Source organism: Scomber scombrus, chromosome 23 (genome assembly GCF_963691925.1).
Source record: "Scomber scombrus chromosome 23, fScoSco1.1, whole genome shotgun sequence".
Taxonomy (NCBI): Eukaryota; Metazoa; Chordata; class Actinopteri; order Scombriformes; family Scombridae; genus Scomber; species Scomber scombrus.
Genome location: NC_084992.1, coordinates 21775801 through 21800389, shown reverse-complemented (window position 1 = coordinate 21800389; position 24589 = coordinate 21775801). Strand labels below are relative to the sequence as shown.

General features: G+C 38.4%; 2 protein-coding genes across 2 annotated transcripts in view; one reads left to right on the top strand and one right to left on the bottom strand.

Moving 5' to 3' along the window:
• mllt3 (MLLT3 super elongation complex subunit) overlaps positions 1-2668 on the bottom strand; it is a 55620-nt gene extending 52952 nt beyond the window's left edge. The window contains 2 exon segments of the mRNA XM_062444366.1: positions 1598-1778; positions 2657-2668. Of these exon segments, the coding sequence (XP_062300350.1) occupies positions 1598-1778; positions 2657-2668 (193 nt within the window).
• Positions 2669-11003: 8335 nt separating this feature from the next.
• The window catches only part of focad (focadhesin), a 45969-nt gene continuing 32383 nt past the window's right edge, over positions 11004-24589 (top strand). The window contains exons 1-7 of the mRNA XM_062444804.1: positions 11004-11069; positions 12191-12265; positions 13117-13271; positions 16498-16596; positions 23240-23341; positions 23535-23760; positions 24358-24567. Of these exons, the coding sequence (XP_062300788.1) occupies positions 11013-11069; positions 12191-12265; positions 13117-13271; positions 16498-16596; positions 23240-23341; positions 23535-23760; positions 24358-24567 (924 nt within the window). The 5' untranslated portion in view covers positions 11004-11012. The remainder of the gene's footprint in view (positions 11070-12190; positions 12266-13116; positions 13272-16497; positions 16597-23239; positions 23342-23534; positions 23761-24357; positions 24568-24589) is intronic.

Genomic DNA, 24589 nt, shown 5'->3' with positions numbered 1-24589 from the left:
TTCCTGCTGCACAATCCACCATCACAACTATTCTTTTAGTCTCCTCACAGCCCAAAATCTGATTTTAAAGCTAACATTACTGCTAGTCTCTAAAGCAGGTCAGATAATATACTTCACACTTTTGTACAGGACATTTAAGAAGGTTTTTTTTTAGGAAATAGAGATGTGGTGAAAATAGTGAAACAAGTAGTCCTAGATCACTGTGTGAGACATCACCACAAACAGCTGATTCAGAGCTTTGTAAACCAACTACTGTAAAAGAAATGTACAACCAAATTCTCATTATGCGACTTTAGCTACCACCCACATCTATAAACCAACCAATTAGAATAGAACGATTTTGCTGCGTTATAATTCACGTGTTTAATGTGGTCGATTTGCAGTAAAAAGGCGGGAAATTGGGAAAAACAGCAATGCGATTTTTAAAAACTACAACCAATGAAGAGTCATGTGCAGTCACTTCCTGTGCGACACAATGACGACAGTTACCACGACGTGAAATGCGACAGTTGGTCCAAATCACCAGCAGTCCGTTAATTTGGCTATTTTATGTGGCAACATTGCAGCTCTCACATTCATTACTGTAATATTAGATAGATAGATAGATAGATAGATAGATAGATAGATAGATAGATAGATATATAGATAGATAGATAGATAGATAGATAGATAATTGCTTGGTTTACAGCTGCTACTTAACACATCTGCACATATCACATAGAAACACATCTGACTATCCAATGGAAAAACCTTATTACTAAAAATACCCAAAAGTAATAAAACAAATATAAATATATATGTAATAAATAATAATAAAATAGAATAGTAAGAATTTAGCAAAATTGCAAGCCAAGCAAGTATAGTAGAGATGAGCTGAATGTGCATTGTGATCACGATGCACTAAATATCACTTCATCGTTTATCTGCATGCATTCATCATGTACCTTACACCATGTGTGTGTATATACACAGTGTGTGTGTGTTCACATGTGGAGCTTGTGTCTCAGTCTCAGCTGTACCTGCAGAGCTCCAACCACACTAAACCGAGCAAAAAAAACCACGTAAAGCAACTTCTTCTCATCACTGCTCTCTTTTTACACAACACAGCCCTAAAATCAAGCAGCTACTACATACACGCTTTGTGTTTGATGCCCAAAAGCAGCATCAGATATGAGTACTCCTGTTTGAAGAGCGTGGAAACTAACATCTGTATATGCAGCATTTCCATTAGTCTTCTAACAATTACAGAGACAGGCACACACATTCTTGCATTTGTTACTAAACAGTACCAACACTTTGTGCACACAGACAAAAACTGGAGCATTTTCTCCACAATGTGCATTCAAGCAATTGGATTTTTTTTTTTTAATTTTTTTTTTTTTTTTTTTTTTTTACACATCTGCTTAAAGAGACAGTACACACTTAAAAATGCACTCTCTTTCTGGCTCCTGCAGAGGTCTGAGCTCAGTGTCAGCTGGATTAAGGACAGTGTAGATGCCTCCTGAATGTCTTCTCTATCTCTCACACAGCTCAAACATCCAATAAACATCATACAATATAAACTCGCCTTATCATGCAGAAAACAGATGCCTCTTACCTCTTTTTGGTTTGGGGAAACTTTCGTGCAGGTGAAAAACTACTTTCTCCACAAAGTGCTGGATGTTGCTGTGCTCCGGTCCTCGGACAAACACCATCCAGTCGTGGGTGAAGCCTTCCACAGTGGGTTTCTTACGGACCTGGGCACGATGACCGAGTTCTAGTTTCACCTGAACAGCACCCTGTGTGAACAAAGTGATGTTGGCTCACTGCTAGAAAATCACGCCAAACTTAATGGAAAAAAATGTCTCGAAATAACGTGTCATCCCTTTATGCGTGTTATCAATCTGAACAGACACGTGCACCAACCAGTATAATCATTTAATTTATAAAGCGATATTTTAATGCTTTATAATTCAAATCATGAACCTGAAAGTTAAAACAAGCGTTTTTATTAGGTAGAATTTGCTGCTTTTAGTCCTTTTTTATGCGCAGCTCTGCACGTTTGCTTGTCTCCTGCACTTGGAACGTTAAACCAAACTCCATTCAAAAAACTCCTCATTTTTATTTTACTCACCTTATTCATGACTTTTATTAATATTAACTTCAATTTACGGGTAAATGTATGCCGCGCATGGAGTTGCACACATTTCCATATACTTTAAACTAATGAGTTGCCATTACTTTCTACCGTGGGGTAATGTATGGCAGTGAAGAAATAATGCAAGTGAATGAGAGAAACATAAGAAAGCTCCTTTTGAGAAAGTTGAATTTGACCCAATTTTAACGTGCAGTTTGGTGAGCGGCGTGTAACATTATGCTGAAGTGGACGGACTGAAATAGGCTGAATTAAAGCATTAGCAGAAGCGTTTTTTTCTCCCCCTCAGCAGAAACGTGTTAAAGCTGACAGGTTTGTTGCTACTTTTGTATTTCTCTGTTCATTCAAAGCAGATAGCGGCACGTATCGGCTACAGCTAGCTGCACGGTTTAGAAAAAAAATCCTTGTTACGGAGTAGAAAACACCGACTCCTCTGCTGTGACAAAAACAGCAAAAAATGTCCAAATAGTTCTACTCCGTTAGACGGGACAGGCCGGCAAAATCCTCCATGTGGCTACTCACCGAGCTGGCCATACTTGAGGCCCCGCGTCACTGTTATTTCATGGAGAAGTCGTTTTAAATGAGAGTAGAGGTGAGTACAGTTTGCTTATGACGGCGGACATGGTCTCTCCTGTGCTGAAGTCAGGCTCAAGACTTTCAAAGGCTCACCGGCTGTCAAAGGACGGCATTGAGATACGGTATTTCCTGTACGGTATTTCAAAATAAAACACTCACTAAAGGAGGAGGTGCTACTTCATACATGATGTCTGAACGTGGATGGTGGCATTTCTCTCAATGTGTTTTATTACTATATCATACTACTATATATTTTTACTATATACCCTACTATAATGCAGTGTATGATGCCCTCCATTAGTTGCATGTGTCTGCACACTGTTTAAGGACAATTTAATCGATATGATCAAAACCTGGATTTTTCAAAATACAGAAGCCACGATTCTCCCTTAAACACCCAGAAAATGTCTGCTGTACCTTACATAAAAAGTATAGCATTTAATTTTTTAAAAGTGTAAAACTGCCTTTCTTAAAATCCACTGTCACATTATTACATTGTAGCAAATTAGTAAAACAGTATTCATCATACCATCATGGTAGGGTCTATATTTTAGGGGACATTTTTGAACCTTTGTTATAGACAGAAGAGAGGAAATGAGGCAGAAATACAACAACACATCAATGGTCCCCTTAATACATGGGTGCCAACAGGGTCTGTAGTTTTTAATACTTATTTATGTATTATATATGAGTTATGAGAATGGTTGGATTAAGTTCTCCATGGGTCCTTGGGTGTTTAATGTAATTTAATCCTATAACAACACAATGTTATTTGATGACCTTGTTTGATGGACGTCCATACTGTCTGTCAATACATTTAACATTTTATATGCATATTCATGAAACCTGAAACCTGAGACCTGAAATGACCACAATATAACAACTGCTCTTTGCAGATCCAACTAGTCATGGCTCTTATAATTCTCTTTTAAAAGTTGTTCTTTTGACTAACTTTAATTTACCAATCAGTAGGTCCATGAGATTGTTGGACACTACTAGTGATTTGCCATTGTTATCTGCTGAGTACTATGAGTACATGCTCTAACTACTGATGAATTTAGCTCGAATAAAGCCGTGTCACATCCCAACACTCAACAGCACAATATTCTTTTTTTTTTTCTTTTTTTTTACGACACTCCAGTATTTTATTTTGCACGCAAAGTCCTCTCATTTCCGTTATTTTTCTCACACAATTCGGCTACCTTGACGGTTGAGAGGGGTGAAGCGCACGCGCAGCTCCTTGCACCCGCTGGGCCAGCAGACAGAGCATGAGACTGAAAAAGCCAATGAATGAGCAGCAGACACGAACAGTCCTCCAATCAAGTGGCCTTCCTGTAATTATGTTGCCTTCAGGTCCCAGGGGAAAACCGGCGAATGAAGCATGTGTAGCATGTGTTAGCAGTTTCTATGTGTCAGACCAACTGGTATGAAGAGAAGTCCAGCGCCAACATTCAGCAACGACTAGTGTGATTAAATGGTCGATAAAAGGTCGATAATAGGTCTTTATCTTGCTATTATCAAAATTATAAAAACTGCTCACAACATATAATTCTTTGAAAATTATATTTCCCTTGTAGATGGCACAAATATGTGTATGTACAGTAGCAAAGAAATAGTAAATATGCTCAAAAGGAAGAGAGAAAGAAATATCAATTACTATCTATGTAAAGCTGCAACGATTAGTTGATTAATAAATTACTCATTCATCAGAAATATGACTGGCAACTATTTAAAAAAAATGAATTATGTTTTTCGAGCAAAAACTGAATATTTTTGGGTTTTGGAAAGTTGGTTCAACGAACAATACGATGACATCACCCGTGGCAGTGGGTAATTATAATGATATTGACAAAACAAGTCATTGATTATTTGAGAAATTGATTAATTGAATAATGAATAATGGTCAATGACTGGTAATAAGAACAGTTATTAGTTGTAGCCTTTTAACTATTTGATTCTGAATATTGCTTTTTACCATTTCCACTGGCAAATCATACTCATCACTATATATGTATTCTATTGTGATTTTCTTGTAGATTATCATTCTTCAGTAGTTTTAGTTTAGTTAATTTATTCGAACATGTTAAATCACAAAATAAAATATATGTTCGTAAGTGTGTAGGATGAATTCAGGAACTTTTCTTAGTCCTACTGCCTTTTAAAAAAAACAAAACTCTAACAATCAATTCAAAGCCAGAAAAAAACCCATTCAAAATAACACAAGAGAATAAAGAAACAATAACAAAAACAAACCAACAAATGAAGAGAACAACACAAGTCAAAATGGTACAGTATTCTGTATCATTTGTAAATGTACTCAGGTCTTCCTAGAAAATAAGATCTATAATAATAATAATAATGATGATGAAACAATAATTATAATAATAATTAAAAATATGAGTGATATTAATTAATGTGATTTCCATATTGGCAGTCATTGACTTCCATATATCTCACTCTTATAAACTCACTTAATAAACAGAGTACCACTTACAAAATTGCAATTCCTGGAGCCAAACATAATCAGTTATTAGACTCTCTGTATACAATGGTGTTCCATTATTATGTTATTGTAGATTATGGTTCCTCAGTATTCTGTATCATTTTCATATGTACTCACTTAGATCTTCCTAGAAAATTAGACCAAAATATTAAACACAACAACAACAATAATAATAATAATAATAATAATAATAATAATAATAATAGTAATACTAATCATAATCATAATCATACATTAACAACAATAACATGTAATTTCAATATTGGCAGTCATTGACTTCCATACACTTCATATACGCCTCAGTCTTATAAAGCTCAGTAAATAACTACTGAGTAGGACTTACAAAAGTACAATTCCTGGAGCCAAATATATTCACTTATTAACATTTTAATATATAATATTAAAATAAGTTTCCCCCCCAGAGATAGTCACACTATTTGAAAGTTACACGCTGGCTTCTTATCACTTTTGACCCTCGGTGCATGCCGTAGTTGCATGAGGTATCTTGGAGGCTGGATGAATGAGGTAAAGTTTGACAACAGTGAACATGTGGAACTTTATTAGTTTTAAAGGAGAACATCACGTTTTAACGTCACTCATCCTGCTGCAGGAGGAAGTAAAGTCCATCTGATTATTAAGAAAACACCGCAGGTTGTGTAGCATTAGCTTGTGTTGATAACTTCAGTGTAGCTATTAGCTGCTGCAGTTAGCTGCAGAGAACTTGCTCTGTTGTTTGTTGCATCTCACTTTATTATTATTATAACGGACTAGCTCAGGTTGTTGTAGCTTTTCTTCCAATATAATTTCGAGTTACAGTGCTTGTGTAATTGTTTTAGTATTGTTTTAGACATGTAACCAGCAGAATCACGATTAGCCTGACATGCAGAACCAAACCCCATTCAGAAATCTGTCAGTTTAACACGCGTTGACTTATCACTGTAACATTGTGATACACAATATGTTTCTGAAAGCTGAACACAGAAGCACGTGAGGGACACTTTAATTCGGGATAAATATATTCTCTTTAAAGTCGTGTTTTAAATGCTAAAATAAGGCTAAACCAGTGTGACGGAGCAGCATGAGTGAGCTGGCTGGTGTGACAGCTGCTGGATGTAAAACAATGCTTTTATGCTTTGTAAGTGACGTATCAATTAAACTAGTGGTCATAGTGACTGTAGATTGGAGTGATACTCTGTAGAGCACGACTAGCAACAGCAGTAATACATGTATGTACGTGTCAGAATACACCACAAGTACTTTCTGAGGTGTTTGGTTTGGACTACTCAGTCAGAGTTTGCTCTGAGGTTGAGGTTACACAATAGTTTTATGGAGAACTGAAAATGAATCTTGAAGTGATAGTCTGCTGTCTAAGCAAATGTATAAGTATGTGTATGACTCAGCAAGAGTAAGATCGGTGCTGTTATATTTAGTAATGACAAGGTAGTCAGAGTCACAGGTGGAGGTGGAGAATATCATGTACTTGAGGTGGAGCCTGGGGCATTTAATATAAAAGTGTATCAAAGTGGACATTAAGTATTGATAAGGAAGAATTGTTTATGCATAATGTAAAGAGCAGTGGACCAAGGATAAACCCCTGTGGGACCCCATTTCTGATGGTAAGAGGGTTTAACTGGGCTCTATCAGCTATATCTGCTAGACAGCAGCTTGTGCAGCTTAGAAACAGAGACTGTCACATCTGCATTGACACATTTGCATTGACAACATTGTAAAGTCCTTCAAACACGCAATACCTGTAACTCATCCAGTTACACAGTAAACATCTCACTTCACTCCAGTATATAGTTATGCAGACTTTTTTATTTTGAAATTAATTTTGTGTTAATCAATTATTCAAGTAATTGTTTCAGCAGTTTTTTTCCTTTTGATTATTTTGAAAATATCCAGCAGGCTTCCTCTTCTGCTTTTTAGCGACGCATTTCTACAGTTCTTTGTGTTGTACCGCCACCAGTTGTTGATCAGTGGAATGGCGTGAAAACATCTGCAGAAATGTATGTAATGTGACAGACGGCCTCGAAAGTTTGCTTGCACATCCTCACAATATTAAAAAATGGGGACCTGCTCAAGCTCAAACATAGCTCAAGAGCGCCCCTAGTGGTCAAAAACTTCACAACGTGGCTTTAATTTGTCAGGTTTGTGTTTAAATTACCAACCGTAACTTGTGAACTTATTGTTATCAACCAATATAATTTTAGCATTTTTTTTAGGCATTTTGATCAAGTTTAGCTTAGTTTTTCATATTATCTTAGGTCTTACTTTTTATCCTTGTTTTTCAGATTTTGGGAGTCTGCTGATTTGTGCTGTTTTGTCTTGTATTTTGCGGTTTCTATGTATGATCTCATTGAATAAGATTCAGGTATCTTGTGATGTATATTGGTTGTGCTTTTGCCCAGTTTGACGGCCCTGTGCCAAAACCTTATGGTTAAAATGAAGAGTATTCATATTGAGATTGCCTGTTTTATTCAACCAGTCCATAACCCCCAAATTATTCAGCTTACTATCACATGTGACAAAGAAATCTATACAATTCTCACATTTAAGAAGCTGCAACTAGACTTGTCATGATAACTACTTTTGTTGGACGATATATTGTCTCAGAAATAATCGCGATAAACTATATTATCGTCATTTGAAGATCAATTTATACCACTGATACTTTTAATTCTTCTACAGTCTCCACTCAGGACGTACACAGTGAGGAATGGAGGACGAAAAATGATCATGGTCATGTCCATATACCATATGATAAGTCCATATATAGACATGATGATGCTGATAATTACGTTATTGTACGATAAATTGATAACAATAATGTCATTTATTGCGATTATGTCTGAGACAATATATCGTCCAACAAAATTAGTTATCGCGTTATCCCGATCGTACGATAGATCGATAATTATTGTGACAGGCCTAGCTGCAACCAGTGAATATATTGCAAGTTTGTCTTGAAAGTAATGATTAATCAATTATCAGTGTAACTAATCGTTTCATCTACTAATCATTGCAGCTCTATGTTTTTTTCCACACTTTTATAAATGTTAAAATTCCCATGAATCACAATTTCCACATCACTAAATGGCTCAGTTTGACCAATATAAAGTCAAAAAATCCCCAAATAATGAATTATCATTGAAATAAAATAGAAAAAAGCAGCAAAACATTCCAGAAGCTCAAACCAGAAAATGTTAATAAATCACCACAATTAATAGATTCTAATTTTTGATTGATTTGTCCACTAGTTGACTTTATTTAAAGCGTTAATGATATAAAATGTTGGAATGATTATCAGTCTAAACCAGCATTCCACCAACCGGTTTTACAAACAGCTGTGTCACATGTTGGGGAAACACAGTCATCCGGCCGCAGTCTGAGTGCTTATGTCGATTCCAGGCCTTCCGACATTGCCGTGAAAGGGTGTGTGTGTGTGCCGCGCCACCTGAAAGGCCGCTAAAAAAAAAATCCCATGCGCCTGTCCTCCGGCGCGTGCGGTTCACAGCAGCCGAGTGTCACACAGTAAAGCCTCAGCGGTGTCATTTCTAAAGCGCTGTTGGCTCAACACTGTTCATGCTTTGTCCTCACTTCTATTGCTAATGCAGACCTAGCAGTACAGCCCAGCCTATATTGTTTTTGCTGTAAGGTAAATATGCAGTAGAAACCACTGGAACAGTTTGGTGTACAAATTCTGACAGTCTTTAAATTAGAGGAAAAAGCCAGGCACTTTCTAAATGATAGTTATCACCTAAAACTTTGACAAATAATGATGATGATGACCCTAACTCTAACCCTAACCTGAGTCATTAGTGTCTGTAAAGTCAACTTCTACCAGCCACATCCTTGTCAAACACCACAGAGTAGTAACTCTAGTACGTGAGCTATAGATAAACAGTTTATCGCGACATGTCATAATACACTGGTTGTCTATGAACATCCACAAGCACTTGATAAAGTCTGGAGTGTAGCTGGATAGCAGCAGGTGTTGTTCACTTACCTGTTTGTGTGGTCAGGAAGCTGTGTGGCGGTGAGAGGCGGCGTTGAGTGTGCAGGAGCAGGGTGGTGGACAGTACAGCAAAGGCAAGCGGGCTTATCAGTTAGATAACAGCAGGGGGGGGGTTGGGTTGGGTGTCTGTGTTTGGGGAGGGGGTGGCAGGGAGTTGGGCTACAATGAGGCTCATATTGCCTGTGTTTGTAGTAATGTTAGACCCAATATATCAGTTTACACATTTAGTTTGAAGACAAGAAGTTGGAGGGAAAAAAAGGGACTTATATTATAATAATAATAATGTATCTTTATGGGGGTTTATGAATTTGTTATTTATAGATAATGGCCAGTGAAACTATTAAATATGTTTTTTTTGTAGGGCTTTGCGATATCACAAACATTTTATATCCTGGGTCTGTCATAACTACTTTCATTTTTGACGATATATTGTCTCAGAAATAATCGCGATAAACGATATTATTGTCATTTGAAGATCGTTTTATACCACTGATAAAATGATAATATAATAGTATAATAATACAGTCTTTTGTGTGATGTAATCTTTTGTGCAGATTACAATAATAAATGACTCTTCTTGGCTTTTACTCACAAAGCTTTTATCACACTTAATGTAAGTGTGAGTAATGTAACAAGTGTAGCTGTCAACAGCTCAAGTGTTTCACATGGTTCACTGTCTCTCTTCTGCTCCGCTATGTGTGTTCAGCACACACACACCGAGGCCCACACACACTGAAACACAGAGAGCAGAGGGGGCACAGACCAGAAAATATTTATTAATTGTATTTACAGAAAATGCGATATATATATTGTGATAGGTATTTCTTAGTGGTATAAAATGATCTTCAAATGACAATAATATCGTTTATCGCGATTATTTCTGAGACAATATATCGTCCAACAAAAGTACTTATAGTGACAGACCTAGTTAGCGCTAAACACAAAGTACAGTTGAGGCAGATGGAAATGTCTGTGATTAGAATGACCATATTCTGATCACCATGCTAGATAAAAAGCCATTAGATCCAAGTCATTACAATTCATCCTGTGAGGACCATGAATGTGTGAATCAACTTTCACAGCAATTCATCCAAGAGTTATTGAGATGTTTTAATAAAGAACAAAAAAAAGTCAAGCTCACAGCGGACAACGCCAAAGTCGATAAGATCTTCCTCTGGGGACCATGAATGTTTCATAGTGATCACTATTATACCTGTTGTGAAGGACTGCCAAAACAAACTGTAGCTGTTGAGCAGCTGTGGTGTAGCAGTCCTCCAGCTGGTGGTCAGCACCTGCACAGCATATTGTCAGGTCTATTGAGAAAACCTGAGCTGGCCCACTCTGCATAGCAACCCGTGGGTGAGTGAGGGAGGGGTGTACTGATGGCTTATGAATAATTTAATGCAAAATTATGTCACAGCTTCAGGCTAATAATTTGATAACACAGGGAGGGGATCAGCTTTCACAGGGTCAGACCCTGAATACCTCCAAGCAGTGCTTCTCCGTAGAATCTTTGTGCGTGAGTGCTCTGAAGCAACAGGTGGCTGCTTCACATCAGCTTTTGTTTCAAAGGCTGACTTCATCATGTACCGACATGTGATATTGTTGAGTTAGATAGGAGGGTACCACCCGGCTTCCTCTTTGAAATTCAGTTTTCTGTCATACTGATGTCCCCCCTAAGACAAAGAACAGGAACAATAATGCTGACACTGTTTACTCATTGAGTTTTGTGAGCTTTTTCTAATTGAATTTCCTCCTGTTCCCAGAGATGATCGGCAGACATGACGGAGAGTTTGAAGACACAATTTGATTTCCAGAGCCCTGTCATACAAGCCCAGGTGAGCTGCTGACTCATGGCCAGACAATAGAGTGACGTGGGAATAAAATGTTCTTTCCATCTTCTGATATTCTGTGATTCATTCCCCATTCTCCTCCTGTGTTAATCCTGTCCCCTCTAAACGACATAATGTAGCATATTTCCTGTCCTACAGGAACTCCATGGGTAGGTTCAGTTTTAATACCTGGTTAAATTTTGTATTCATATTCAGATATATTTAAGATTGCACCCACCTGTATAGTCGAATGCAATCCAATTGAACAACTCTGCCATGACTTTTAGTTTTATGATGCTTATACATTTATTATTGATCTCTTAGTTAGTTAGTTAGTTCGTACTGGACTGATATTGAAATATTTTGTCCATCTGGTAAATTAGTTTTTTTGTTAATTGAACAGTTTGAGTCGTAGTTTAAGTTCTTAGTTAAAACTAATTACTTCAGTACAGTATTTGAAAGGATTATGTTAAAGAAGTTGGGAAGATTTTAGTCTAGCTTAACATCGAGAATGGATACAGTCTATCTGAAGTGTAAGTAATGAATGTAAAATTACACCCAGCAAACCTCAACCCCCAACTCCTAACCCTAACCCTAACCCTAACCCTAACCTCTAAACTTCTTCCAGCTTGTGGTTTTTCAGGCAGTTATGGGGTATGAGTATTTCTTGGTGAGAACAACCATTTATCCATCCACCTAGCACTTCTGTGTACCATCTACCTCTATGAGCGTGGTTACACAGGTCCGGTCGGAGAGTACAGGTTTCGGTTTTGTAAAGACACAATGTCACCAAACCTGGCAACCTCACAACACTCTAATGTCGGAATAGTTCCAGCAAATAACTCCCTGTACGGATTAAACAAGCAACAAACGTAATGTTAATCAGTGAGATTTAGAGGTATCGGTAGGCTGCTTCCTGTAACACACAAGCGTATTTCCCAAAACGTTCTTTACGTGTATACAATGTCCCTGAGACTTTAATCTGACTGTTTGCTCAATTACCAAGAACAGTGACTGCGGTCAGCCTGGATTCATCACAGTTCCAGTGGATTCCAGTAGTGATCCCTGTAAAGACCAGTACCTTACTTTGAGCTGAAATGTACACGTCCATCTGCTTTGTTTTCCAGACAGTGAGAACTCTTGTAGCTGCTGTGCTAAAGGAAAAGGGCCAAAATGGGCAAATTACCGGGTCCTCCACACAGGTGAGTTCCTTCAAAATAATGTTTTTGTTTGTTTTGTTTTGTTTTTCAAAATAAAAGTCCCTATAATGGCTCCCATACTTACTAATATGAAGTGCTTCCTGTTGTAGCAGCATGTTTGGGTTATGCTGTAAGAGGTAATTCTAAAGTGTAAACCAATGGGATCAGTCAGGGAGAGGAGGGCAACTGTAAAAGCAGGGAGAGATTATTTACAAATGTATGACAATTTGATTGGTTGGAGTTATTATTAACTTCTTGTTCAAAAAGTAATAGTGCCGTTGTCATTGGAGACTTCACCAGTATAGCATTGCATTACTATAATATCCTCAGTAAGGACAGCAAAAACGAACCAAATTGATGCAGAAGAGATGATGTTAAAATCTAGTGCTTACATTACTCACAATGCAACTCGATTACTGACAGTTCAGTCAGATATTCAGGTGTATTTATGCTACTAGCAGCTATTGTATCCTTTAGCAGAGATGGGGAGCAGGCTACCGAGGTCTGCTAACCTCTTACTTCTTTCTAACTCAACACCTCCACATTTTATTACCTTTCAAACTTGTAGTCTTCAGCCCCTTTTTTACGGAAGCATAGCACCCAATCTCCAATCCTGTCCCCCTGCATTATTGTGTTATTATATTATCATTATATCAGTGGTATAAAATTATCTTCAAATGACAATAATATCGTTTATCGCGATTAATTCTGAGACGATATATCGTCCAATAAAAGTAGTTATCGTGACAGGCCTACTGTTCTGTGCTTGTCCATAGTTGAGTCTTATGTCATGGTATCTGTAAGATGAATTTGAAATGAAAACCTGTATTGACTGTGTTGGTGGTGTGTATCAGGGTCCAGCGCTGGAGGCTTTGTGGCAGCAGTGCTGCAGCGACTGCGCTCCGATGCGTTCAACCTGTTGCGATGCCATGGTGCTGCTGGTGGATCAGGCCCACGCAGACCTGCACTACGTCCTCAACAGCGTCCTCAACCTCCTGCCCTCTGCAAGGTACACAAAACACACTCATGCTGCAGCTTGTGTCATGCCTCTTAATTGTTTAAGATATTGGGTTCATTAAAAAAGCATGCGTGTTTTAAATCAGCTATGATATACCAGAGACGATAAGAAGGGTACTCAAAAATACTACATACATATGTCCTAACTACATACCGTCTGCAGTTGATTTTGACTATAATATTCTTTGTCATACTTTTAGAAAAATGTTCCTACTTCTGGGACAAATCAAGTGGAACGTTTAGTCTTTTCCTCACAGCTTGGATGATTCTCATATAAGACAGTGCTTCTTTTATTGGCTTGTAAAGTCTACCGTAAAGTTCCTCCAATTTGACTTTTCAGAACAATGCTGTCAGCTCAGGACCACAAGATTTACTCTCATATCCAGTAAAACATCAAAGTTCTTCAGTCCATGCATTTATAGGTGTGTCAACAGTTGAAATGCTCCTTCCGGTGATAATACAACGGAAGCATCTGACGTTTTTGTGCAGTAAGTCCAACATGCATCAGGAAGAGAATCTGCCAGTGAAATCTAGAGATCCCCTTTAGTCATGATTTTTTGTTGTTCCAGTATTTGAAAAATTCTTAAAATATCATAATAGACAAGATATTTTTTAATTCACTGAAAAGGCCAAAATATCCACATCACACAAGTTGCATGTTTGAGCACTATTAGCTTCCAGCCTAGTTGTGATGTCTCAAATTCTGCTGGTATGTATGTGTACATACAAACTGAGATTTAAGCACAGAGAAACTTTCCTCCTACAGTAACTTGAGAACAGTTAAAGTTCATGATAGGAACTGAAATTGTGTTCATTTTATTGACAAAAATGGTGACACATACCGATACACACGATACCGATATTAGTGAATTAAAAAAATCCAATATTAACATATATATTGGCTGATAAGGCCTCCAATACATATCCTTGTCCAAAGCGTTTGAAAACCACATTTGGGGGATCATTACAAAAAATGTGTGTTTATGTATATACAGAATATATACATAAACACATAGGCCGAGGTATCATCAGCCAATATATCGATATCGGAATTTTTTCACTCCCTAATATCGGTATCAGCCATGATATTTTACAGTTTAACAAACTTTATGGTGTAAAATGACATCAGTGCACCGAAACAGTAAACTTCACTGGGAATTGAATCATCATAATTACATATGAATTTAAACAATAAAAAACATGCATATATTAAACTTAAATTAAGAAAAAGGGTCACATTTATATAAACTGCTGCCAATATAAGTTAAAAAAAATATCGGCACTTATCGTACAACACACTCACCGATACTGATATATGTGATAGGTCAATATCGGCCAATAGTATCGGCTGAACGATATATCGGTCGGGCTCTAATACAAACAAATGTATTGTATAAAACCAAAGCCTGTGACGTATTGATCTCCTTCTCTGTTTCTCTCTTGATTGATAAAGAGGAGAGAAAGTTACAGCTGGCACATGATAAAAGAAGATAATCAATAATTATTTAAATTATTTAAATAATATCTGAAAGTGCTTCCATAAACTACAGCTTTACTTAAATGTTCCTGCTTTTCTTTGACTAAGTGTGAACACAAAGCTGACTAAAAAGCAGGTTACAGTTGAGCACATATGACTATAGCTCTTACATTATTATATAACATTGGATCTCAGGACTAAATCTAAAAATAGCTGACAGACCTAACTGGCAAGCCTGCACAGTACATACTCTACTTGTACTATCTGTAGAGTATGTTGATAACACAGCACCTCAATACAGAAGCAGAATACAGCCTTTAGTAACAGAGAGGCTGCCACATTGTCTTCACCACCTCTTCTGTGCTGTCTGTGATCTATTAATTTTTTGTCATGGGCCAGCCATCAGAGCAGGAGATGGGAGTCTAACTGCAAAGTGACCTTTTCTATTCGACGTAATGACACGTCTTACAGTACGTGGAAAATGTTGAGTCAGCGTGGAAAATGACCTTTGTCCAGCATCTGCCAATGATTGGTCGGACAAAAAGATTTTCCACAATCCTTTTTTACTTGCCACAATAATGAAAGTGTGTATTTTAAAATGTGACTATGACTATAGTTAATGTGTAAATGTGACAGAAAACACACAGAGAATTAACACATGCATTTTAACCTGTTTCAGCTCATTGTTTTAGTTCAAAGTTAGTAACTAGCTGGTTTAACATAGTGAAGCTTTTAGCAGCTAAAAATCCAGCTAATGTTTGTGGAGTTTTTGGAGGAGACCAAAAGAGAGCTAAAAGAAGAGTGAATATTTGACTTCCATTCATCAGGGGGGCACAAACATGACTCCAAATGAATGCTAATGTTATTCTGTGTGTGTTAACACATTTGCCATAACCATTTTCTAAGGTGATAACAAATGAGTTGACATCTATTAAATTAATCGCCAACCGTATTTTAATGTAATTTTTTAGGTTTTTTGGTCCTCTGTAATATTAAACTAAATATCTTTGAATTGTGGACTGCTGTTTAGGAGCAAAATGATACATTTAAATTTCATCTTAAGACTTTTATTAGCTTTTCTGACAATCATCTCACCCCTTCTGCAATACTGAACTTCTTTTAAAATGTTGTATTTTACTTGATTGTATATATTGTATTTATTCTATTTTACTTTTATGTGCTATTTTTTACTATTTTAAAATTTTTGCTATTTTCATTTCCCATCTTATATGAAATTAATGTTTTTATTTTTTATTCTTTCTTTTTGGTTCTTTTTTAACCTTGCTTTATGCTCCTTTTTATTTACATACACTTGGTATATGTAAATTCTTCTGTTGTAAAGCACTTTGAGCTGCATTTCTCGTGTAAAAGCTGCTATAGAAATAAAGTTATTAGTATTAGTATTAGTATTATCCTGGACTTTGGGAATCAGCAATTGGCATTTTTTGCAATTTTCAACATTTTACTAATCAACTAATTGATTAATCAGTAAAATAATTAACAGATAAACTGATAATGAAAATATCATATCATTTGATGCAGCTCTAAACATGTCAGTTGTTGTGTTTACAGCATTCCATTTTTAATCAACCATGCATATCAGTCAAAACCTGGTTCACTGTTTTCATAGTGTTGGATGGATCTCCTACCTGTCAGAGTAAAAAAAAGGTTTAAAGTAATGATTTAACATTAATTGGAGTCTGATATTCTCTGTGTTCTGTTTTTGACTTCCTGTGAACAGAAATGTCCAGGGGCTGATAAAGGTGATTGGACGGCTGCTACAGACACAGGCAGACCAGAGGGACCGAGAAACACACTTTACCTGTCCTTATTCTATCAGGTCAGTCTCTGTCATACACACAGTGCTTTCACTTTGTTCTACATGTGTGAAATGATTGATCTGTTTACTTGTTGTTCTGTATCATTCATCAGACTAGACTTGTAACTGTAATGACATCAGCAGGGTTATTTCCTCAGTGGAGTGCCCCTTTTAACTATACATGAGTCACAAAATCTTTACTTTCCCCTGTGGTACTACCTCTTAAAACTAAAAACACCCCAGCTTTAGAGACTGTGCTGCTGGCTACAGAGACATTATGTGGCAGGATGCGAGCAAACATGTGCCCGTTGGGAGTGTTTAAAGAGATTTGCTCTCAACTCGATCTAGATGTAGTTGATAGGAGGAAGTCTGGTGGGAGATTGTGGGAGGATGTCTTTAATAAGTCAACCCCACCAGTAGGGCTTTGGATCCATCTTATCAAGTCCAAATTGCATATTCATGGGCAGAATGTTCAGAATCAGTTATGGTAATCAGTATGATAATTTGTTTTTTCATAGTAAAACTGCTTTTTGAAATACTGGAGTGGCCCATACTCGCCTCAAAAGCCAAGTAGATTAGGAATTAAATGTACAGGTGATTTGTAATCTGCCAACAAACAGTGAAGAAGATGATAGTAAGCTAGTAAACATACATGTTTTATGAGAAAAGAAATGCACATTTGTAAGACTTCAAGGCTATACACAGTGAATTCATTTACAGCTTCACTAGCTTGTTGCGCTACATAAAACAACCCCTCTCTCAACACTGTTTTTTCTGTGTGATGATGGATTTGGCCTCCAAATAAAGCAGTTTAGAAAATCCAGATAAACTGTTGGTTCATTTAGAACTAATGCAGATCTAATCATCTGACTGCCATCATCTGTATATAGAGGTGGACGTAGCGAGGTGTGATGAAACCCACTGGTTTATTGGGGGCCCAACGTTGCAGGTTATTGTCATCTCCACCATTTCCGTTTGGAGCCAGGAGCTTCCAGATAAGTAGTAGGGGATTTTGATGGTGCTCTCCAGTTGTACTCAGAAGTTGGAATTTCCGAGTTCCCAGTCGGACATTTCAACTGGGACTCCCCCTGAAGTTGGATTTCTAATTTGGAAAGTCAGACGAACGTCACCAGCCCCAACTTCAAAATCCAAGATGGTAGCCTTGTACATCAACAGTGTTAAAGCTGTAGTAATATCCTGTTTATTAGCAGTTTTGTCATACACACAGCGCTGCCCAACTGTCTGTGGACATGTTGCTATACTGTTTGTATAGATAAAATACAGCAAAATGCTTTTTTCATCAACTGGTGTTGCTATCAGTGGCTAACCTGGCTGGAACTGGTTTGACTTCTGGTACTGCCTTCTAACTGGAATGAATCAGACTCGGCTGTGACGTTGTTCCCAGCTCTGATTTCCAACTTCAGATGTAAATGGAACTCGGCATGACTCTCATGCACTTGAAACACGCCCTGCTACCTAAGAGCCAAGCTAACAGTAGCTTAATGGAAATACCAAGCGTTTCACACTTGGACCAACGTTAGCTATTGTAGCTAAATTGCACTAACAGTGCAGGTATTATTATCAAGTGGCATTAAACTTAGTGTGAGTTGTTGAGTTAATAGTTCGAGGAGGAGTAGGAGTGAGCCAACTGTCAATAAAGTAGAAATCACAGCCACTAAAAAATCTTCAAAACTTTTTAAAGGAGCAATAACTTTCAAAATGATCACCAGAATTATTATAAGAGGGCCTGAATCCATAGATTTAGACCATGATGACATGTTGAAAAAATGTTTAACTTAGTATTTCTAGAGAGAACTTGAGACCTTTTGAATTGGAGTCAGTTGGAGCATCTAGTGGCCGTCAGTGGTATTGCAGTTTAAGGTATTTCTGTACTGGCTTCAGTCTCAAGCTGCAATAGTTGCTGCTTGCTGGCTGCTCATGTTTTCTTGGCTTTCTTTATGATTTCATTGTGATACCAAATCTCAGCAATTATTATGTGAGTACAGTATTATCATATCGGATTGGTATTTTGTGGTTTTCGCAGTGCAACAGAGAACAGCCATGATTAGGACAATGCGAGCGATCCAGTCAGCAGTCAGAGTGGGGGCAGTTCTCTGTGTTACAGATCAGTCTAAATGCTTGGATAAAGTGTAGGGCTGCGCTCCTGCTGGAGTCTGGACAGAGCCCCCTCCTCGTAGTCGTCGTCCTCCTCCTCCTCCTCCTCCTCCTCCTCCTCCTCCTCCAGCCTCAGCTCTGCACCTCTGCCAAGATCCTGGGGCCTCCTTAATCAGTTACAGCGGGTGATAAAAAGACTGAGCTGCTTTGTCTTTTTTCTTTTCCCTTTTTTCCTTCATGTTTCTCTTCCTCCCTCCTGCTTTCCACATTTCTCTCTCTATACCCCCCCCCCAACAGCCTCTCCTCCTTTTTTTTCTTCTTTTCCTCGCTCTCTCTCCACGTCTGTATCCCCCAAATGTCTTTCTCTCCTCCAGTCTTCTCATCCTTTCATTGTCCCTTTTTTTTCTCATTCCGTCTTCATCGCTGTCTCTGCTGTCTGTGTCTGTCTGGCGGCCTGAACCTCCCCGGTGGGAAGATGAATGTGTTGAGGGCAGCAGGGTGGCGCCGTTGGCCTGGCAGTCTGGCCCGCCATTGGTCACCGGGGCCTGGCACTGCTGGGTAACTGTAAATGCTGCAGGATTAATGGAGGATGCACACTGGTGCCCATTGTTGACCGTCTGCTCGCCACTTCCCCGTGCAATCTGCCACCGAGACTCTGAGCCACTTCAGCCCCCAGCAGGATCAGGGAAGGTTCAGGGCTCTGTCCGGCACACCACCTCGTTTCTCATGTGATGCTAGTCTGGCTGTCCCCCTGCAGGCTTTCCCACATACCCGCTGTATCTGGCCTGCCTGCTCAGGTGCTCTAAAATGGTCATTCACACATTATTTATTGAAATATATCATATTCTTATTGCAGCTGTATTGTGGACTAAGGAGACTCACCTGTCTTAACCTGCAGCCCTGATATAAACCTTTCACTTGTTACACATTTACAGATACTGCTTAAATCTAAGTAGGTAGCACAAGTATTAGTATCAAAAAAAGAACAGGTTACCAAGAGAAAAAATCCTACATATTCATCACTATAGATTAACTGATGCTAGATTTTTGAGGGTTCAGTAAAAGTATATCAGCTTATAGGTCAGACTTTTATTTTGGAACATAAACACAAAAATTGTTGATAAGGAGGATAAATGTGCTTTTTTTCACAGAGCATGGGTTTCATGTTAAAAAAAATGAAAATTGTGCACAATATTTGATCATTCATGCTCTCAAATGAACAGTAGCTTTATAAGTAAACGAGGCTTCCTCAGAACACAGAAAAATGTCCCAACATCTGGCTTATTTCTGTATCCCAGCTGTTTATTCCATTAACATTACAGTGATACAAATAAATAAATCATGTGTACAAACGGTTAATTCGAGAGCACAAGTGATTAATTTGTGAGTACTAATGAGTGCTCATAACCACCAGATACTGAAATCTGAGTAACACATGTCAAGCAGGTTTGTGGAAGAATTGTCTAAACTTGAATACTTAAAATAGAATCTGTGTTAGTCTCCTTTACAATATTAATGAAATGACATAGATGCACTTCTGTTGACTATGTTGTATGTATGTTTTAGTATCTATATTTTTAGTGGAAGATACGTTTTTGGGTTTATTGCTTATATTTTCTTAGTCTCAGTTTCTAGGAATGTGCTGAAGAGATTCTTAGTTTCTGACTTGGTTACATTGTAGGATGTTTCAACCAGATAGTCCCAGATACGTCAGTGTAAAATTTCATTGAAAAGCTTCTCCAAATGTTTGACTGCTACTGTACATTATATGATCTGAACAGTTGCAGTTAGTAGCAATAGTAAGGGTGGGTGAAATAAAACGCAGCTTAGAATTGACAGAATTTTGAATCTGTTTGATGGTAGCTTTCAGCAAATGACAATATTGAACTTTGATAACCAGCCCTAGTAAATAGAAGGGACTGGCCTGTAGGATACATGTTGACATTCAGGTCATTTATCATGAAAAGATACACATATTGCTTTGTTGCAGATTAGTTCCTGTTATGAATTATATGCAGCACAAGGCTAATGTTTCTGACTGTGCTTGTGCATTAGACTCAGTATCTTTGTATCACCTTTGCCGAGTTGCAGATACATCCATTTTTTCCTTCCTAGGTTTTATAAATTAAGATTTAAAGACTGTCAGAGACTATGTCACTGGATATCCAGCTTTCACATGGTAAACCAGGTCTGTGCTCCAACCCAGACTTCACCTCAGAGGCTGGTGTGATAGTCCAGGAAGCTGGGCGTTACAGCAGACACAGTCTACCTGGTCCATTAGTCAGCCAGCAGTCTGATTTCAGCTGTGAACTTGGAGTTGAACCAAAAAGGAAGACAGTCTCTGTCTTGACTTCCTTTGTGTGGCAGCTGGAAGAGTCGGAAGCAGGGTGATAGGCTGATGGATGGGAGCTGCATTGAAGCTGAGGGTTGGGAGACGGCCACGGGGAACCTGAGGAGGGGAGGGGGGGGGGGGGCAGAGATGGTCAGACAGATTATAGCATGTGAAGACAGGGAAGAAGGAGTAGAGTAGTCCACAAGCTGCCACAAGCATAGGCACTCTCAGTCGTTGAACTTCCTTCCTACTCTTAGATACGTGATGATTGATGGAACGCATTGGTTAGCTGACGGTGGCATTCACCTCCCCACCACACACACACACACACACACACACACACACCACCCTGTTGTTTTAACCTCTGGCCTGTCTGTGGGCTGCAGTCTGAACAATACACAGAGACTTCACCTTGGATTTGACCCCAGGGTTTCGTCTGGGCTTAATGGGTTTGCAAATTCAAGAGTAATGGAGGCTCACAGGACAGGACAGGACAGGACAGGACAGGACAGGACAGGACAGGACAGGACAGGACAGGACAGGACAGGACAGGACAGGACAGGACAGGTAGAGGGCAGGACGACCCTAATTAGCACAACCAAAAATCAAGCAACATAGCTCAATAGTTGAATCATACAGTTGAAATATACAGACAACCAAGTAGACAGCTCCAAAAAGCCAGCAAACGCAAAATGAATGGCTAAAACAAAACAAAAAAAAACAACACAAAAAATAATAAAATAAGGAACATTTTTCCCACACAGTGTTTTACAGTGAGGGTGAATCACCTCACCTCAACTAACTTCTATGTAATATTAGTCCTCTAAGTTTTAGTTTTAGTTTTAGTTTAAGTGTAGTGTAGTGTAGTGTAGTATAGTATAGTATAGTAATTAAACTCAAATACACATGTATCAATAAAGTAAATAATTGTATGTGCTCCATCTCCCTTACAAATAGTGACAAACCAAAAGGGGGGAAAATTGAATGCATACATAAATAAATAAAAAAATAAATAAATAAAGCAGTTTCTGACTGAAAAGGTGTAGGCTATAACACCAACCCTTTTAACATTAGTCATTCAATAGATCCCAATGTGCATAAAAAACACAAAACATTTAGAATAATAGGCTACATATATAATTAACATATAATAAAACAGTGGAAATATACATATACATATTTACTTATATATATATACCCAAGACTAACAAGGTTCTTATACATAAAGAATCTCTGTTTAACATCACTGCTTGTTTGGAGCCAATCACAGTCCAGTATGCAACTTACATCAAGTGTGATGTGGAAAGTTGAAGCCTCCAGTGCACAAACACTTGAGAATGACCCCTTACAGTGAAGGAGGAGACATCTTGCGTTAGTGGTTCAACTTTTGAAATGAAATATATTTGTATTCATAGACTCTGTGGCGTGCTGGACGTGGTACACACTCACACTGATTAGAATTGTCTCTGGCATCCTGACGCAGCCGCTTGCTTTTGAATTCCATTACTCCACCCCTCCTGCTACCTGTGATATATATTTCTTTTTAAATGATGTCTAGCAGCATGTGAGTGAACTGAAAGCAAAGAAGCTCAGGTGTATATCTGAGGAACTCAAATCATCACCTCTGTGAAGAAGTGTCCCAAAGCACAATAACAACCCTGACACTGATGTCTGTATGTAATGATAGTTATGATGTTATTCCAAGCAGAGTCTCTTCATATGTATTAAAACCTGGATGGAGGTGATAGTTAAACACTTGACCTCTCCTGAAGAAATAAGATTGCAGGAAGAAAAGGTAGTAGATATCTTTCAGGACTCTTGCAGATCTGAAGTCCTCTCACTAAAAATGTGTGTAAAAATGTTTCAGGATCAAGTTTTTTTTTTACATTTTTAAAAGGATCTTGTGTAGATTACAAGACTAAATACAACAAATGAATTTAAACAACGTAATGTATCATACATTTAACAATAAAGTGTGGCCAGTACCAAGGAGCAAACCATCAATAAAGAGCATAGAGTCCAGTTAACTTGTATAAAGTGCTGTTCTTAAAGTCCAGTATGTTCCAGGAGAGGTGATGAGATTGATCAAGACTTCTCCTCCACATCAGCTCATCACAGATCACTAGACTGATTAAAACACCAGTGTCGCCTGCATGGGTTTAAAAACCAGGATGTGTGGCGTTAATGTGACCTCTGCTTTGTCCCATTGTGTTGCAGGAGCAGCCCCCACCCATACATCACAGCCCTGGAGAACCGGCCGGACTGCTGGCCCGCTCTGCTGCTGGAGATTGATGACTTCATTCAGCAGGCTGCTGACAGGCAAGCACCGGGCCTTGATCCTGACGTCCAATCACTGCGTCAATTTGAAAAAGCCATCTGCAGAGAACAAGCACATCCCATTTAACTCATCACACTGCTGTCAGCTGTTACGATGCCGTGATGGCAAATACATACACAGCTGCTTGTTTGAGTGGTGATTATTAACCCGCTGTGTGTCTTTACACCGCCGCAGGAATGAACCAGCCTACATCACCATGCTGGCTCCCTTCCTGCGCTACCTGTACTGTGAACCTCAGAGGCAACCCCAGCTCGCCCTCCTACGACACAGTCTCCTCAGGGTGCTGCTGCCCAAACACCCAGGAGCAGGGTCAGACGTCCAGAGCAAGGACCAGGAGGAGACATCGCCGGTGTTGGACAGCCTGCTGCAATGTCTCTGCCAGCTGGTGCCACACATGCAGGTGAAGAGGGTGATGGAGGAATGGGCTGTTTTTAGGCCATGAGAACAAAAAATATAAATATTCTAATTTATTTCAAAATACTGAAATAAAACAAGCCAAAAAGTTAGTTATGATTGTTTTAATCACTTTTATGGACTTTTGCTGATTAATGATATAAGAAAGAATTTGCTTTATCAGACTTATAAAAGATATTATAATAGATATAAAATATACAAATGTTCTTATTTATTTAACTCAACTTATTTATTATTTAAATACTTACTTACTTACCACTACTTTCTTATTTATGTTTCTAAAGCTCAACCAATCAAAAGCTCCTATGTGTAAGAATGAAAAATGTCCCACTTTGGCGACCCCTAGTGGTTGTATAAACAAAGCACATACTGGTATATAACAGTAAGAAGCAAATCATATGTCATTAAAATAATTGTAAGGATGCTATAATAACCTAAAAAAATAGAGGTTTTGTCTTTTACTCAAGTTGAAATGTATTTATTTTATATATTATTTATATTTATATTTTCACCTAAATGTTGAGTTTACTAGTAGTTTGAGGAAGTAATAAAGGATGAGCTGGTGTTCTGTCTGTGCTGACAGGTGGACAGTGTGGAGGCCGTGCTGGAGCTACGTGGATTCATGGACACTCTGCTTCAGGGTCTGGTCGGGGCCTCCGAGGAGCGATGGAGGACTGAGAGAGTCGGGCTGATGCTGCAGCTGCTTTGCGCCTGTCAGCGCTGCCTAAAGTTAAGCGGAGACTGCAGACCGCTCCTCAGCTTAATGCAGCAGCTCTTGCCTGCCTGCCAACAGGTGACACAGCAGCATTTCTCAT